Here is a 16,472-nt window from a genome sequence, read left to right on the forward strand (position 1 = left end):
GAAACTCCTGGAATAACAAGGACTGTCACAATGCCAAGTCCGAATTATTACAGGCCATACAAAATTTTAGTATGTTTATCATAAAAGATGCCAGGCTCAAGTACAGGAAAACCCTGGAGAAGGCTAAAATATCATGGGACGATGAAAATTGGTCCGACCTGCCTATGGCTGCAAAGATCAAGGACCAAATGGGCTTTTGGAGGCTTGTGGCTAAAGGAAATAAAACAGGGAAGGAAGTAAAGGATATTTATCTTGATTCTGCTACTTGGGTTGACCACTTTACAAGGTTATATGCAGCACCAGAGAGTGGTAGGGCCTTATCTAATGATGGGTTACTAATTAGTCCAAGTAAACATAAGTTAGTTTTTGACTTACATGAAACAATATTAGCTATTAATTTAGTTAAAAATGGAAAAGCGCCAGGACCTGACAAAATTCCGTGAGACTTTTTTTTTTTTTTTTTAAACTTTATTCATTATTTTCCAAAAGAAATACAAAAATAAAGGTAAACATACATGTTGAAAACATACAGATGATTCATAAGGTGTTACTCTGGTCACATATACGTAATACATAATAATCCGAACATACTCAATTATCATTCTTGGGTCAGGGCTAAAGGCACGCAGAGGGACATCACACCAATAGCAACACTCAGAGGTAGCAAAACCCCGCATTGATATCAACTGGATATGAGCTTCACCCGACCTCTCCGAGCAACAGGAAGACATGGTCAAATGAAACAGGGGTACCATACAATGTGTTATATAAATCAATTGACCAGGTTTGGGACCGCGCACAATCCTTCAACCTCGGGAACCACTGCATGAGTAGGGGTAGTTTGGCCCCCGGCCATGGCGCCAATGATATATGAGCGCTACGGTCCCCAAATGTCGATGGGTCTGGATTTAGAGGGAACCATGGTGGAGTATTCTGTACTGTTAGCGTTGCAGTGCGCCATGCTCCGGAGCCAGGAACTGTGTAACGGGGGGCGTCGGTCACACCACCACAATGCCACCTCGCGCTTAGTCAATAAAAAACTCAGCGCCGCCAGTCTACGCACCGCCCTCGGAAATTCGGCCATGTATCCCAAAAGGGCAATCTCAGGGATGGGAACCATATTCAGGTGTAAAATGTCGCTAAGTGTGCTGTGCACCCGGGACCAATAATCATGGAGCACAGGGCATGACCACGAAAGGTGTGCAAAGTCCGCAAATGGTCCACCGCACTTGGGGCAAGCGTGGGGTCTTGTTGGGTCTATTCTATGCAGTCGCGCTGGAGTGTAGTATAGTCTACGTAAGAATTTAAAGTGTAGGAGTTTGTGTTTACTATTGAGAGAGATGTCTTTGGTCGCTTTGCAGCACCACTTCCACTGATCGTCTGAAATAGGGTAGCCCAAATCCGCCTCCCATGCGGCCCGCACTCCCTGAAAGGGAGAAGGTCGCAGCACATATGATATACCTTAGATACTAAATGATTGCCTGATGGGTGTTGGATAAGAAAGGTGAGGGGGGTCATCTCCTCAGGGGGGAGGGGGAACGAGGAGAATGAGGCCCGCAATAAAGAGCGCAGTCTGGTTAGCACAAAGGAGTCCATAAACGTTCTCTCCGTAAAACGGTGATCCTCTGTAAGTGAGAAAGCATGACCGTCAGGGAACAAATCTCCACCGGTAGCAATGTGGAATTTGGTCAACGTTTGCCGTACTACAGATTCTCCAGTTATTGGTAGCCAGGTGGGATTGGGCAAAGATAGGGTCGGGGACTACAGCTGTGTAAGGCCGATAAGTCGGCCCAGTCTTCCCCACGCCCAACAGGTCAATGAGACAGTTTGAATATCTCGAGGGTCTCTAGGAAAGCCCGACGGCAGAGTGGTGGAGAGCGATCCCGGCAAAACCAAGTCAGCTTCCGGTTTCAAATAAGTAATCTGAGCGTCAGGGTGGAACCATGGGTATGCATAGGAACACTGTGCCACCAAAAAATAAAGGTAAAAATCAGGGACACCAAGTCCGCCACGCTCATACGGGAGCGTCAACACGCGCCAAGACACACGTGGAGTCTTATTATCACAAACCAACCTCAATAATAAAGAACGTAACTGTGTGAAAACATTTTTAGTAAGGGGTACAGGTATATTATTGAACAAATATAGAAACCGTGGCAATACTATCATTTTGATGATTGCGACGCGCCCGGCCATGAATAATGGGAGCCGATTCCATCGTTCAATCTGTCCCTCTAAGGCAGTCAGCGCAGTGCCATAATTTAATCTGATGATGGATTCTGTATCTAAATGTACATGGATGCCCAAGTATTTCACAGAGTCTCGATTCCACGTGAGGGGGAAGGGGCTGGGCCATTCAACTGTTCTGGGTGTGAGTGGGAAGATAACAGACTTATGCCAATTTATACGAAGGCCCGAGAACTTGCCAAATCGGGTTATTTCCAAGATCAAAGGGTCAAGATTGATCTGGGGCTGCCGGACATAGAGGATGGTGTCATCCGCATAAAGTGAAATTAAGATTGGGCCTGTGCGGAACTGGAGGCCGCGGTGCAAATGCCTCTCCTGAAATGGGTCCATCGCTAAAATGTACAATAGCAGTGACAGGGGGCACCCTTGTCGCGTGCCACGCGTCAGGGGGAACTGAGTAGTAGGCATGGGCAGATTTCACGGATCCACGATCCGCGGATTTTGTGGATTTGCGTATTGTTGATCCGCAAAATCCACGGATCTGCGGATTTGCGGATTTATTTATTTATTATTTTTATTTTTTTCCGCTTGCGCTCGTGAAAGTCAAGGATGCAAAGGCCTCTATCCAGCATCACAGCTGATTTTCAACAGTAGATTTGGGAAGAAAGCACACCTGCCCAGCCTCGACAATGCTCACGATTAATAATGAGCAAGCCCAGGACAAGAGAATATTCTTAGCCCCTTGAAGCACTGCACGAAGGAGCCTGGGCGCGAGTTTATTGCAGATCAAAGTGTCAAAGTAACTCGGCTCGTCAAATTGGAATCCTGGTAGTCTGCCTCTGTGCGTGGTTTCCCTTGTTCTCAAGAGACTGCGGGGGCGGTTCACAAGGGTGAGGTTTGCACACAATCTGCTCCGATAACGAACGAAGGAGCAGTGTGTTTTTTTGTGGGGGGTTTTAGAGTGCACACATTCCGTCATTGAAATAGATCAGTCGGCAGTCACAAGTGACACCACTGATTCAGATGTTCAATGTCGTCACGTTCTCCACACAGTACCCCCTCCCCACCCATCCACACCCCAGGGTTTATTCTCTAAGCACAAAAACGAGCGAGACTCAAAGACAAGACTCCGACAAGGCTGTTGTGAAGGTGCCGAGCAGCTGAGAAGGGGGTAGGGCAGCTTTGGGTCTTACCGCTCCTCATGGGACGAGATGAAAACCAGAGCAGAATAGGCAAACAGCGGCCCAAGGTGTTTCCTAAATTAGAAAAAAAACTCAATCCACATCAAATGACGCACTTGCTTGGGGGTACTGTAAGCCAGCTCAGTGGGTTAACAGAGGGCTCATCCACTGTATTGTCGTGTTTTGCAGGCTGTTTCAGGATCGCTTATTTTTAGCATTATTGTTTTTATTCCTCTCCTATAATAACTCACATTTAGCTTAGTTGCTGCAGTTTTATAAAGCGTTTCATTCCAAAGACACAAATGGCGGGAAGACGGTTCACACCGCAAGTGTGTGGACAGGGCCAAACGGGCGGGGATTCCATGCGAGCACACATGCCTCTGGTGTGTATAAAAAGTCAGAGACCAATCAGAGCAGCAAATGAAGAGAAAGAAGCTCCTGGTCACAGGAACAGCCAGGGGATTGCGCTCGTGAAAGTCAAGGATGCAAAGGCATCACAGCTGATTTTCGACGGTAGATTTGGGAAGAAATCACACCTGCCCAGCCTCGACAATGCTCACGATTGTTTTTGGGCTGATGAATGCATCACTGAATTTGAGCTTCAACTAGGGCACATGCTTTATTGATATCTGTAAGTGCTTCCTGTTGAGGTTTAATTTTTGTGACAGGACCATCGTGCCAGAATGAACCCTGCCCTTCATATCCTTTAACTATTTTAGGATGGCGCCGGCAAGCTGCCAGCGCCATCCTGAAATAGTTACTAAGTTAGTAAAATTAGATAAAATAAAGTAGGTGCTCGAGCACCTGCTTTATTTTATCTATTAGAGCTTCCTGTTGAAGCTAACTTAGTAACTATTTCAGGATGGCGCTGGCAGATTGCCGGCGCCATCCTAAAATAGTTACAAACAACAAGCCAGGCTTCAACTTTTGACCCCGGATCCGCCGCTCGTGGATTTGCGAATTCTCGGTAAATTCGCGGGAGTTCGTGGATCGTGCATTTACCGAAAATTCGCAAAATCCGCGAGTGGAACGGATTTTGCGCTCACCCTTACTGAGTAGTGATCATACCATTCAGGCGCAGCCGGGCCGTGGGAAGAGTATACAATAACTCCACTGTGTTCACTAAGCATTCAGGTATCCCCATACGGCGCATCACAGACATAAGGAATGGCCACTCTAAAGAGTCAAACGCCTTCTCGGCATCTAGTAGTATCGCCACAGCCGGGGTGTCAGGGTCAACACGGTGCAGAATGGAAAAAAGGGTGCGGAGATTGAGGGAGGTGGAGCGATGTGGAACAAAGCCAGATTGGGCAGGAGACATAATGGACTCCATTAGTAGCGAAAGGCGGATGACAATGACTTTCGCTAGGATCTTGTAATCTAGGTTCAATAAAGACAGAGGACGATAAGATCCACAGAGAGTGGCATCCTTTCCCGGCTTGGGCAAAAGCACAATGACCGCCTCTCTAAGAGTAGGGGGCAGACAACCCGTTTCAAGGGCCTCCGCATATACCTCCACTAAGCGGGGAACCAACAGATCTTTATAGGCCTTGTAAAAATCGGCCGAAAAACCATCTAGCCCAGGGGCGGAAGACCCCTTCATGGAGTCTATCGCCTCGATGATATTGTCCGGCGTGATAGGATCGGCCAAAAAGTCTCTCATCCAATTATCCAAATACACCATTGCGATCTCATTAAGGTAATTCCCTCGGTCAGTGGCGTCATCAGTTAACGTAGAAGTGTACAAAGAAGTGTAATAAGACAAAAAAGTATCACAGATTTCAGGTGTGGTGCGCAGCATGTCCCCAGTCGGTCTTTTGAGTTCTGTGATGTAGGAAGATTTGTCAGGGGGGCGAAGTAAGTGTGCTAACAATTTGCCTGGACGATCGCCCTCCCCATGTTGCCTAGCCGTGTGTGATCGAACTAGAAATCGAAGTTCCCTGTCGGCCTCCTCTGTAAACTCCACCATCAATTGTAAGCGCCTAAGCTCCCTCTCCTCTGTATGTTGTCGAAGTTGTTCTGCATCCAGTGTCGCTATGTCACGTTCTATCCGGGAGAGGGTCGCGCGAACATCGCGCAGTACTCCAGTATGCTGTCTCTGGACGGGTTAAGCAGCAAATTAAAATCGCCACCGATGAGTAAGAAACCAGGGTCCGAGTTCAGCAGTTGTACCTGTAAGTCATTGAAAAAAGTAGGAGTGTCAGTGTTAGGGCCATAGACTCCAACGAGTGTGATCTTGTGGCTCAAGAGGGTCCCCGTAATAATGACATATCTGCCCTCTTTGTCAATGACAGTGTGAGTTAGCACAAAGGGTATCCGTTTATGTATACAAATAGCAACCCCGCTGGAATATCTGTTATAGTGGGAGAAGAAGCGGTGTGTACCCCAGCTTCTGGCAACCTGTGAAGCAGTATCCGGCGTTAAATGAGTTTCTTGCAGGAAGACTACGTCAATCCTATGATGAGTAATGTAGTTAAAAACTTGCTTACACTTCCTGGTGTTGTTTAGTCCCCTAACATTCCAGGACATCAACGAAAGCTCCGAGGGGCCCATTTGCAACCCTAATCTGGCCATGAGTACAGGGAGAGGGAAGGTGACCTATGACATGAGCAGCTCAGCGCAATGAATGCAGTTGTGAAAACGTCGTGACACATTCCAAAAAAACAAAACCAATCAAACCCCCACTCCCACCCTCCTCCCAACCTCTCACAAACCCCAAAGAGGAAAACCCAACCCAATGTGGTGGTGAAATGGAACATTATGTGCAGTTAAAGTACATTGTAAACTAAGTAAATAAAGTAACAAAGACCCAAAGCCCCAAAGCAGAAAGGCGTTCGCCATAGGGGTTAGCAACGCCACGCTATCCGGGCCAACCAACTAAATTTCTAGGCAACAACCAAACCAGCGGACCTTTAGACAGCCCACCAATTGTCCAAGCCATTAGAGGAGAGTCATGAGTGAGGGTTCAATTGTCAACCAGGGCCTGAGCCCGAAAACAGATCCACACTGTGTTGGGAATCGCCCTGTGCCGGTGAGGGTGCTCTGGAGTTGTCAGCAGCCTGATTGCCTCTAGATTTATAAGAGTGACAAAACTCCTGGACCTCTGTCAAGGTGTCAAAGATGCGGGCCCTGCATACCATACTTAAGACCTAAATTGCGTAGAGTAGCCTTGACCCCAGTGTATTTACGGCGCGCTTCTTGAACCATAAGGGTGAAGTCTGGATAAAAGGACAGGGAATCGCCTTGCCATCGTATCTCCCCTTTCTCATGAGCCGCACGAAGGGCAGATCTCTGAAGTTCATGATCCTGGCTATGATGGGACATGGCGGCTGACCCGGTTTGGTCGAGGACCCAGAGACCGGTGGGCCCGCTACACCACAAACCCCGGGGTAAACTGATCCCTGCCGAACAGGTCTATGAGAAGCTTTTCCACAAAGACGTCCATCCGGCCAGTTTGGGTAGATTCCGCCACACCTAAAATACAAATGTTATTGCGTCGCCCGCGTGCCTCTAAGTCCTCATTTTTTATGGCCACTTCCTTTAGGATCTTTTCAACTTGTTCAAGAGGCTTCAGTGTTTTGGCGTCTGTGTCCTCACTATCTGAAACACGAGATTCGACAACATCTAGTCAGCGATCATGTGCTTGCACTTTAGAGCCCATGTCAGCAAGTTTTTGTTCCAAGGTGTCAAATCTGCTGTCGAGCGACTTAAATCCAGCTCTCATTTCGGAAATCATGGCCGTGACCAAAGAGGTGGTACTGTCCTGAGGAGGGGGAGGCATCGTATCTGATGAGGAGCCAGTCGCAGCGTCCGTAGCCAACATGGAAGCCTTGTCAAAACTAAGCTTTCGCTGGTTAGGGTCTCTCTACCCCATGTTGGCCAGTGTTCAGTCGAGTGCGGGCTAGCAGGCAGCAGGCCAGGAGTAGGGTAGGTGTGGCGGTCGTGAGTAGGAGATTCAGGAGGGATGTGCAGAGCAAGGGCGCAGCAACAGTCCTGTAAGCTCTGCGGTGAAGAAGGGCCACGCACAGATCAGGCAGTCTAAGGCAATGGAGTGGCGCCTATTTAATCAAGGGCCAAGCAGTTGTGAGGGTGGTCTGCGCACAGGGAAAGACACCCCTGTCACTCCGCCATTGGCGAAAGAAATGCACCGCATCCAGGTTCCAAAACACCCGGGGTTATTATGGCTGGACACTCCAACAAAATGGCGGACCAGGGCTGCCGCGCCGACAGGTAAGGAGCAATGTGGTTAGCTGTCACCGCGCTCCATTCATTAGATAGGCACGGGGGAAGGCGGGGCCGCCCGGCCTCGTGGCAGTCCAGGCCACCAGGACGCCCACCATCACCCACGCGTCCTCCCGCGGCGCCAAGGCCAGAATGCGCAACTCCCCGAGTCCTGCCGGGAGCAGCCGCTACCCGAGTCCACGGAACCAGCGCGGCCAAACCCCCAAGCCGGACCGGTAGAAGCGAGCCCAAACCCCCAGCACCCCAAGCACATGTGGGGCGAGAGGCGACGCGCCCCCGGCGCGGAACTCACCAGAAAGCCAGGCGCAGTGAGAGAGGACGCCGGGGGCGTGGCGCTCCTGCTCCTCCACCAAACAGGGGCACCCCCGAGCCCTAGTCAGGTGTCGGATGGCGGCGAATCGCCGCTGCTACAGGATGGAGGCGTAGAGCGGGATCAGGTCAGTCGTGGGAACGTAGGATGGTGTAGATTGGCCGCCCGGACGGCGGAGCTTCAGTCGAAAGCGGTCATCTTGGTCGCCTCCGTGGCCACGCCCCCCCGTGAGACTATTTTAAGCATGAAACCAGTGTCTGGGGCCCCTACATTTACTACTTATGTAATGCTATAGCAGCAGGCGCAAAAATCCCAGAAACATGGAAAGGGGCAGAAATGTTTACAATTTTTAAAAAGGGTAATCGTTATGACCCAGTAAATTATCGCCCAATTAGTTTAATTGATATTTTACAAAAATTATTGGCAAGGCACATTTTAAATCGTATAACTATATGGATTGAGGAAAACACTGCTCTTTCAAAATTTCAGGCAGGGTTCAGACTCAAAACCAGCACCATAGACCAGGTTTTTAGATTTTATTGTCTATGTTGGAAATATGTAAACTTAAGAAAGGGACATTTATACGTAGCCTTTGTAGATCTTAAAGCTGCGTTTGATCTTATTCCTCGAGATTTGTTATGGGAGTCATTGAGATGCCAAGGGTTGCCAGCTAACCTTCTTGAACAGATTATGAGGCTACATGAAAACAACTATGCCAAGGTTAGATGGGGTCCAAGGGGCGAACTAACAGGACCAATCCCCATAAAGAGGGGGGTTCGCCAAGAATGTGTACTGGCACCCACGTTATTCTCATTATTCATCAACGATATTCCAGATTTTCTGAATTGTTGTAAAAACGATGCACCAAAATTAAGGGGAGGATTGATACCAGCACTCCTTTTTGCTGACGATACAACATTAATATCGCAAACACCCAAGGGATTACAATGTCTAATAAATTAATCCCAAACATATTGCAACAATAAAGGCCTTCAGATCAATATCAGTAAGACCAAATACATGGCTATAAATCCCCACAAAACTTTCAGGGAAAATCTGGTTTTGAATGGTCAAAAGTTGGAATACGTACAGAGTTTTAGTTATTTGGGTGTTTCTTTGGATACTAAACTGACATGGAAGACCCACCTAGAAAAAAGATTACCCTGACACAAAACACGTTGCCAATAATAAAAAGGCATGGGAATAGTTTTACTAAGGCTGTTTCCCCAGCACTAGAGGTGTTCAAATATAAAGCACAATCTGCTGCATTATATGGGACAGAAATATGGGGACCCTCTGGCAAAAAGAATTTTGAGGTGGGTGAAAATAAATTCTATAGAGCCCTGTTAACGCTGCCTGTACGTACACAATTAATACCAATTGTTCTCGATCTGAACATAAAATGGACCGATCACCATGCAATTTTAAGGGTATACAACGTTTACAACCCAATTTTTACAACGCACTACCATTACAACGAAACTTTTACAACGCAAAATCCATTACAATGCATGCATTTACAACGCAGTCATTACAACGCATGACACTACAACGCACACCACTACAACTCATACCATTACAACGCAGTCATTACAACGCATACCATTACACCGCATAACTTACTATCCAACACTTACCCTACTGTTGCACCCCCTGGAGTTAGAATAGTAATTTTAACCCTTACACTATCCAACACTTACCCTACTGTTGCACCCCCTGGAGTTAGAATAGTAATTTTAACCCCTACACTATCCAACACTTACCTTATATGCAATGTAGTGTAATGCGTTGTAATGGTATGTGTTGTAAATGTACTATGCGTTGTAGTGGAATGCGTTGTAAAGGTAGTTTTAAAGTATTTGTTGTAATGGTATGCGTTGTAACGGTGTGCGTTGTAATGGATGTTGCGGTGTAAAAAATGCGTTGTAAATGTAGGCGTTGTAAAAGCATGCGTTGTAACGTCATTTTGGGTGAGACTTTGGTCAACTCCGGAGTTGCTAGATTACAAGGCCGGTCTAGAAGAGATAATGGAACTGGACCAGAATAAAGCATTACATGGCTAAGACATGCTTGTTACTGGCTAAAAAATATTGGTCTATCGCAGTTCTGGGATGACCCGTCTACATTGTCCCAAGCTTCGAAAAAGGTATTAAAAACTACTTTCTGGACATAAATCCGAAATAGTGTGTTACATGATCTAGCAGGTGGAACCCTAACAAGCAGGTTTCTTCTGTTTAAAGATAGAGCTTACTTTGAGCAGTTTTTGGATGAGGTACATCCCCCGCTTGCCAAAACACTATACATGAAATTTAGATATGGTGTATTGAACATTAATACAACTGAAGCAAGATGGACCAGTAATTATACTGAAAAGATAGATGTTTTTTGTACTTTATGCTCAGGTAAAGCCAAAGAAGATGAGTTGCATATCCTTTTCTTCTGTCCTGTTTATGCTAAAGCTATGAAAAGAAGGATCAAACCGCTCTGTTTAAACCTAGGTATGAGATCATGTAAAGAGGCGGAAAGGATTTTAAAAACTGACACTGCACAGGTCATTGTCTTTGGAATCAGTAGATTTCTGCTAGCAATAAGCTTTTTACGAACCAAAGTAGGCCTTAAACTTTAGTGAACTGTCCGTATTGTATCAAAATCGATTTAAATAACATAGCTGTCTCAATGAAATGATACTGAGCTTCGCATTGCACCATGAATTAATAAATGTATAGATAATAATTGTTTTATAGTTTAATAATACTGGAACTTTTGTGATTGGTTGCGGATCCCAAGCCTAAATATCACATGCTTTCCTATTTCAATCTTCATGCCTTTTTAACATATTTTTATTATTATTTATATTTTAATATATAGGCGTAAGGGTCATATACCCCCCATTCCCTGTTTCTCTTGTACAAATTGCTCACATGAATTTCTATTTGGACCTTTGTAATTATATCAAAATTGAATGTTTTTATGTATCTTCTACAGTTCTAATGTACCGAAATAAAGATTTTGAAATGGAATGAAATGACTATGTACTCCGTAGTACTGTGAAGTGCAAAAGTTGATACATTGTGTGATTTAAAAAAAATGTATGTTACTGCTTTGGGGATATAGGTACGCGTTACTTGAAAGCCCAATAGGCATATAAATACATAATGGAAATGGTCGCCAAAATGCCCTTAATGAGATGTATGAATGGGACTGATTAACAGATAGGGGCCAGTACAAAAGACATATTAAAAATAGGTTTGGTTGAGAGGTGGTGATCATTTGGGATAGTTTGTCTTTAGACCAGGAATTGTTAGAATAATGTGCTTTGAAAAAAAGAGTTTGAATAAATGTTTTTTAGTTCCGAAATAGAAATGTAAATTTTTTAGGGGTCTAAGGGTATCAGGGAGAAAGTTCCATGCACTACTGTGGCTTCTTTGCTAATTTTCATTTGGGAGCTTACAACAGTAGAGAGGTCTTGCTTCTCAAACCAGTGGATCCCCCTGATTTAATAGATCTACTAGGTAAGATGGGCAGGTATTGTGCAAAGTTTATGAAAAACCTTATAACAGTAAGACAGAGCTTGAAGGATGTGCTTGCTTGTAAGAGGAGCCAGTGGAGATCATACAAAAGAGGTGTAATTTGGTAGCATTTTTTCTGCTTTACGCTACAGTCAGCAAGTGAAATAATGTTTTTATGCTGTCTGCTGCACCTCTCTAGCCACATTCAGCTGCCAATCCAATTTTTCTTGAGCTAGTGAGAGAGGAAAGGCAGGAGGAGACCCCTCACTCCTCCCAACTTTCCACATTCCTCTCCAATCCACTGACAGACGAAATTAACCAGTAGATGGGTATTGGAAGGAAATAGACTGTAATTATTCCTAGCCCCTCTCCTTAATGTCCCCAGTTTCAGGTCCAATTCTTTCCTTGTCTGTGAGAAGCATTGAGAGAGAAAAAAAAGCTGTGTATTTGTACCTCATATAGAAGTCATGAGCTATTTGTTATTTTTCTTTAGGGAAGAATAAAAAAAATTCCAAACAGCTACTGGCTCCATGGCCGGCACAGACACACAGTGGTGTGCCTCAGCAGGGAGTTAAACACATTTTGGATTTTTGTTTTTGAATAATAAAAAATCCCAAGCGTGTCTGACTACTTTCCAGGGCAAAGATGTGTGTTTGCCACAGGTCACAAGGCTGACCTCAATCAGATAGCATCAAGCACATATGCATCTGAAATACAGAGCAGGGGGCAGTGCTTCATTAAACCCTCATCATGTCTTCATGATGTCCACCTGGGCTATTTGCTACAGCCATTGAGACATCAGCATACTCAGTGTAGGATATCCCTCATTATATGAATAGCACACTAGCTTCTGTGTGCAGCAATAGGATGTCATTATTGAGTGTGGGTGAGAGAATCCATTCTCTAACCAGCTGAAGGTCCATCCAGGTTTGGCCTGTTGATAGAACATTCAGTCATTGTAACCCAGAGGAGGATGATAACTATAAGATGTACCATTACATCTGTCAGATCCTTCCTGTTGTAGACATGAATAGTGTTTGTAGTGCTCTCAAAACCTCATAATACTAGCAGCCATCACATTAGCCTTTGCAGATTGTGTTTTTCACTGGACACTGACCATGGAGCAATTGATGATGACAAATCTAAAGGTTAGAAATTTAAGGTGAATGAAAGCTCTGTATTTTGTAAATGTAATCATGAATCTGAGCTTAGTGTTAGAGGACTTATGAATTAATATAAAATCTGGGTTGCCCATAAGGCCAGGTGATTTTTGAGGATGTTTTTGTGGACACTGACATAACATATGAAGACATGAATTTGGCATATCGAAAAAGTGGATGGGTCTATTGCCTGTGTCTGGAAAGTTCCAGAAACATGACTGTGGAAATTGCTAAAAAGAAACTTCGAATTACTTTCTTAACCCAATTGAATTAAAAAACACCTGTTATGTTAAATGTTAGCCACTTGTATTTTTAACGGATAGATGGCTTAGGGGCATTTTAGACTGAGCGTGTTTTGCCTTAATTTAGTAGTACAGTGTTTTTTCTTCTGGTGTTTTTCGCCAGTCCTCAGTAAGGTAGCATTTGCTGACCTCCAGATGGTTAAATTCCCATGGAGTCTGCTTCAGTACTTCTATCCATTCCTAGGTGAACCATTGTTGGCAGAATTTTTGGTAGCAATGGTGCACTAGGTAATATCAATTGTGTTTGTTTGTTGTTACCTTATCTATTACAAGTTTAGTGGTCAAAGAAGATTCACTTGTATACTTACTTTATTAATGATTTTATAATTCACACAGAATCTTTGACAATAATCACAACTTTAAGTTTTCCAGTCCCTATATTTGCTCCGCATTGTGGAGGTGCTGTAGCTTTAACCCAAGCTAGAGCACTCATACTTTCAAGGTCTCCTTTTCTTTTCGTTGTGGTATTCCTTACAGGAAGTTGAAACTGAGGTCGCCTTCAGGCAGTGCCACAGGGATATTTCCACTAATAAACTCAATTTATCTTGAAGAACTTGTATTCAGCTAAACGTTTCCAAACAGGAAGTTAGCAAATGTAAAATTACACCTTTATTGTTAAGGGTTAAATATTAAGAATCAGGTACCAATCTGAAGATGTCACACTGAAAGCTAAGGTGAACAATGCTGCTGTGATAACGTCACCACAGTTACTACTAGATCAAGGGCAGATTTAGATCTTGATGGATGGGATACACCCTCACAAACATTACTTATATCCAGTATGCTGTATTACAAGTTCCGTTGGACACAATGCACTTGTAATATGGCGGATACGAAATCTGTCACATTTGTGATAGAGTATCTCATCCACCAAGATCTAAATCATGCCCTAAATCAGTTGTCAAACAGCAATGTAGCTAGAAAATGGCAGCCAGCAGAACATTTCTTGAATCCCCAATGCTTCTCTCCACAGATAATTTCTACTATACTGATGGTTCATATGTTACAAAATATTTACCTTATTTCTATACTTTCTGCACTATAATAAATGAACTCAATATGGGCCAATCACAAGCTATAAAACAATGTTTGTTCAGGTCACAGTTTACATTCACTTCTAATCAGTGACCTTGTTTCCCTCTCCAGGTCCCTCTCTCTCTGTGCAATCCAAGTTGTCCACCTGGATTTAGAAAAGTTACCATACCAGGAAAGCCTATTTGCTGCTTCCAGTGCGTCCCATGTGCACTAGGGGAGATCTCTATACTAACTGGTAAGAGTACAAGTAACCAAGGAAATTTGAAATATGATGTCAGCTGCTCAATATAAGAGATTTGATGTGATAATTTTCCTTTTAAAGATTCCATTGAATGCTTTAAATGCCCGTGGAATCAGTGGCCCAATGAGAAGCAAGTCCAATGCATCCCAAAGATCATCGAGTTCCTCTCCTATATGGAAACATTTGGAGCCATCTTGGCAGCAGCCAGTATTTCTTTATCGGTGATCCCTGCTATAATTTTGGGACTCTTTCTGTATTACAAGAACACTCCTGTCGTCAAAGCAAGTAATTCTAAACTTAGCTACTTCCTGCTTATTTCCCTTAGCTTGTGCTTTCTCTCTTCTTTGAGTTTCATTGGATATCCCACCACAGAAAAATGCCTCCTGCGCCAAGCTGCTTTTGGAGTCACTTTTGCCTTTTCTGTGTCTTGCATCTTGGCCAGAACCATAATGGTTGTCATTGCCTTCAAAGCCACCAAACCCAACAGTAGATTACAAAGATATGCTGGACCCATGCTGTCCTACGCAGTGATTGGTGTTGGCACGCTCATTCAGGTTCTTCTCTGTGTATGTTGGCTGATTCTTTACCCTCCTTTCTCAGAAAATAACATGCAAACTCATCCTGGAAAGATTATCATTGAATGCAATGAGGGTTCACCTACTGTTTTCTGGTGCATGCTGGGATATCTTGGATTTCTAGCAACTATCAGTTTCATAATTGCCTTCTTGGCCAGAAAACTTCCCAACAGCTTCAATGAGGCTACGTTCATCACCTTCAGCATGCTCGCCTTTCTCAGTGTCTGGCTATCATTTATTCCTGCCTATCTCAGCACCAAGGGCAAGTACATGGTGGCCATGGAGATCTTCGCTATCTTGTCTTCGAGCTCCTCCTTGGTTTTTTGCATATTTTTACCAAAATGCTACATAATCGTGTTTAGATCTGAGAAAAATACAAAGGAGTATATAATGGGAAGTGGAGTGGCAAAGAGAAAAAAAGTAAAAAGGATGTAAGGCAGAATTCTGTTTTTGTTGACTATTATAGTTTCTTACTTCAGGCGGGCTCATATTTATATCTGCTTGCAACCATAATGAGCTGGCACAGAGGATGTAATTTTGGGCTCTCACTTGAAATTCAGCAGATGGGTTGTAGGAACATTGAGAAGATGCTGTTCCTCCATTAGCCATCCTCCAATATATATAGAGCCATATTTGCCAAAAATTCATGCAACGCAGCAAGCCACTATATTTATCATTGTCTGTGCATTCCTGTCCTTCCCTATTGCTGCTGCACTTTGGGTTGCCTAGCGAAAAGTGCAGGTGGCCTTGCACCATGGTGCAAGGGTGCCTGCATTGTAAGCAGTATTGTTTTTGTGCAGGCAGAGACACCTTCCTGCATAAAAACAATCCTCAGAGGCATCTTCCTCTTTCTATGTGTGCTACAGAATGCAGCACACATAGAAGGAAGAACAAAGGAGGAGAAATACACATATTTCTCCTTGTTGTACTTCCCCTGGGAAGGCAGAGAGTTTTGATGCATTCCCAGGTCTACCACTAATGGTAAATCTGGGAATGCAGTAAAATACATAGGTGGATGCATGGGTACACCCATGCTCCACCCACATAATGCCTCACTGGGGCAGAGTAAAGCAATGCAATGATTTACGCTGCCTTGCGTTACTCCATATTTACCAAGCCACGCAGGGCCATGCAAGGTGGTCCTATAGCTGCTGTGCAGAGTTTTCCATTGTGGAATCTTAGCACAGGAAGAAGAGAAGCCCATGTGCATTCACACACTTTTATTTCCTATGGGGAAAACACTTTTCACATGAAGGAACCCATTCTCCTAAATCTGGGTGGTATATTCTCCTTACATCCTGGAAAGGAATTTATGCCACCCCACGGATGGCATCAAATCCTTGTGAATGCCAGCAAATGTACATATTTGAGGGCATTTTCAATCGTCTGATGGTAATCATGCTTTGGAAAGCCCAAGTTCCTACCTATGATTGAGATGTATGGGTGCGGAGAACTCCATGCTCTAATTACAGATTTCAAGAACACATAAATGGGTTGTCAGTATTCAGGTAAAGCCTGAGTCACACAGGGCTAGGAGCTCTGGAAAACAGGGCAGTGGATTCTTAGAAGGGCTAGAACTCTAGACCACTAACCTCAGTTTAGACTTACATTTACCCAGTCATTTTCTGGGTATGGGGTCATTTCCGGGTCGAGAGGAGTAGAGGCCCATTTAAGATCCTTGCCTGACAATGAATTGTATGTGTGCATTCACTTTCCAATTCCAAAATGAA

General features: G+C 44.4%; 1 protein-coding gene across 1 annotated transcript in view; it reads left to right on the forward strand.

Annotated features, from left to right (window-relative positions):
- The window catches only part of LOC144797883 (extracellular calcium-sensing receptor-like), a 174,467-nt gene extending 159,290 nt beyond the window's left edge, over positions 1-15,177 (forward strand). Inside the window, exons 3-4 of the mRNA XM_078668685.1 lie at positions 14,038-14,161; positions 14,249-15,177. Coding sequence (XP_078524811.1) covers positions 14,038-14,161; positions 14,249-15,177 — 1,053 coding nt within the window. The remainder of the gene's footprint in view (positions 1-14,037; positions 14,162-14,248) is intronic.
- Positions 15,178-16,472: the final 1,295 nt, after the last annotated feature.

Source organism: Lissotriton helveticus, chromosome 12, assembly GCF_964261635.1.
Source record: "Lissotriton helveticus chromosome 12, aLisHel1.1, whole genome shotgun sequence".
Lineage (NCBI taxonomy): Eukaryota > Metazoa > Chordata > Amphibia > Caudata > Salamandridae > Lissotriton > Lissotriton helveticus.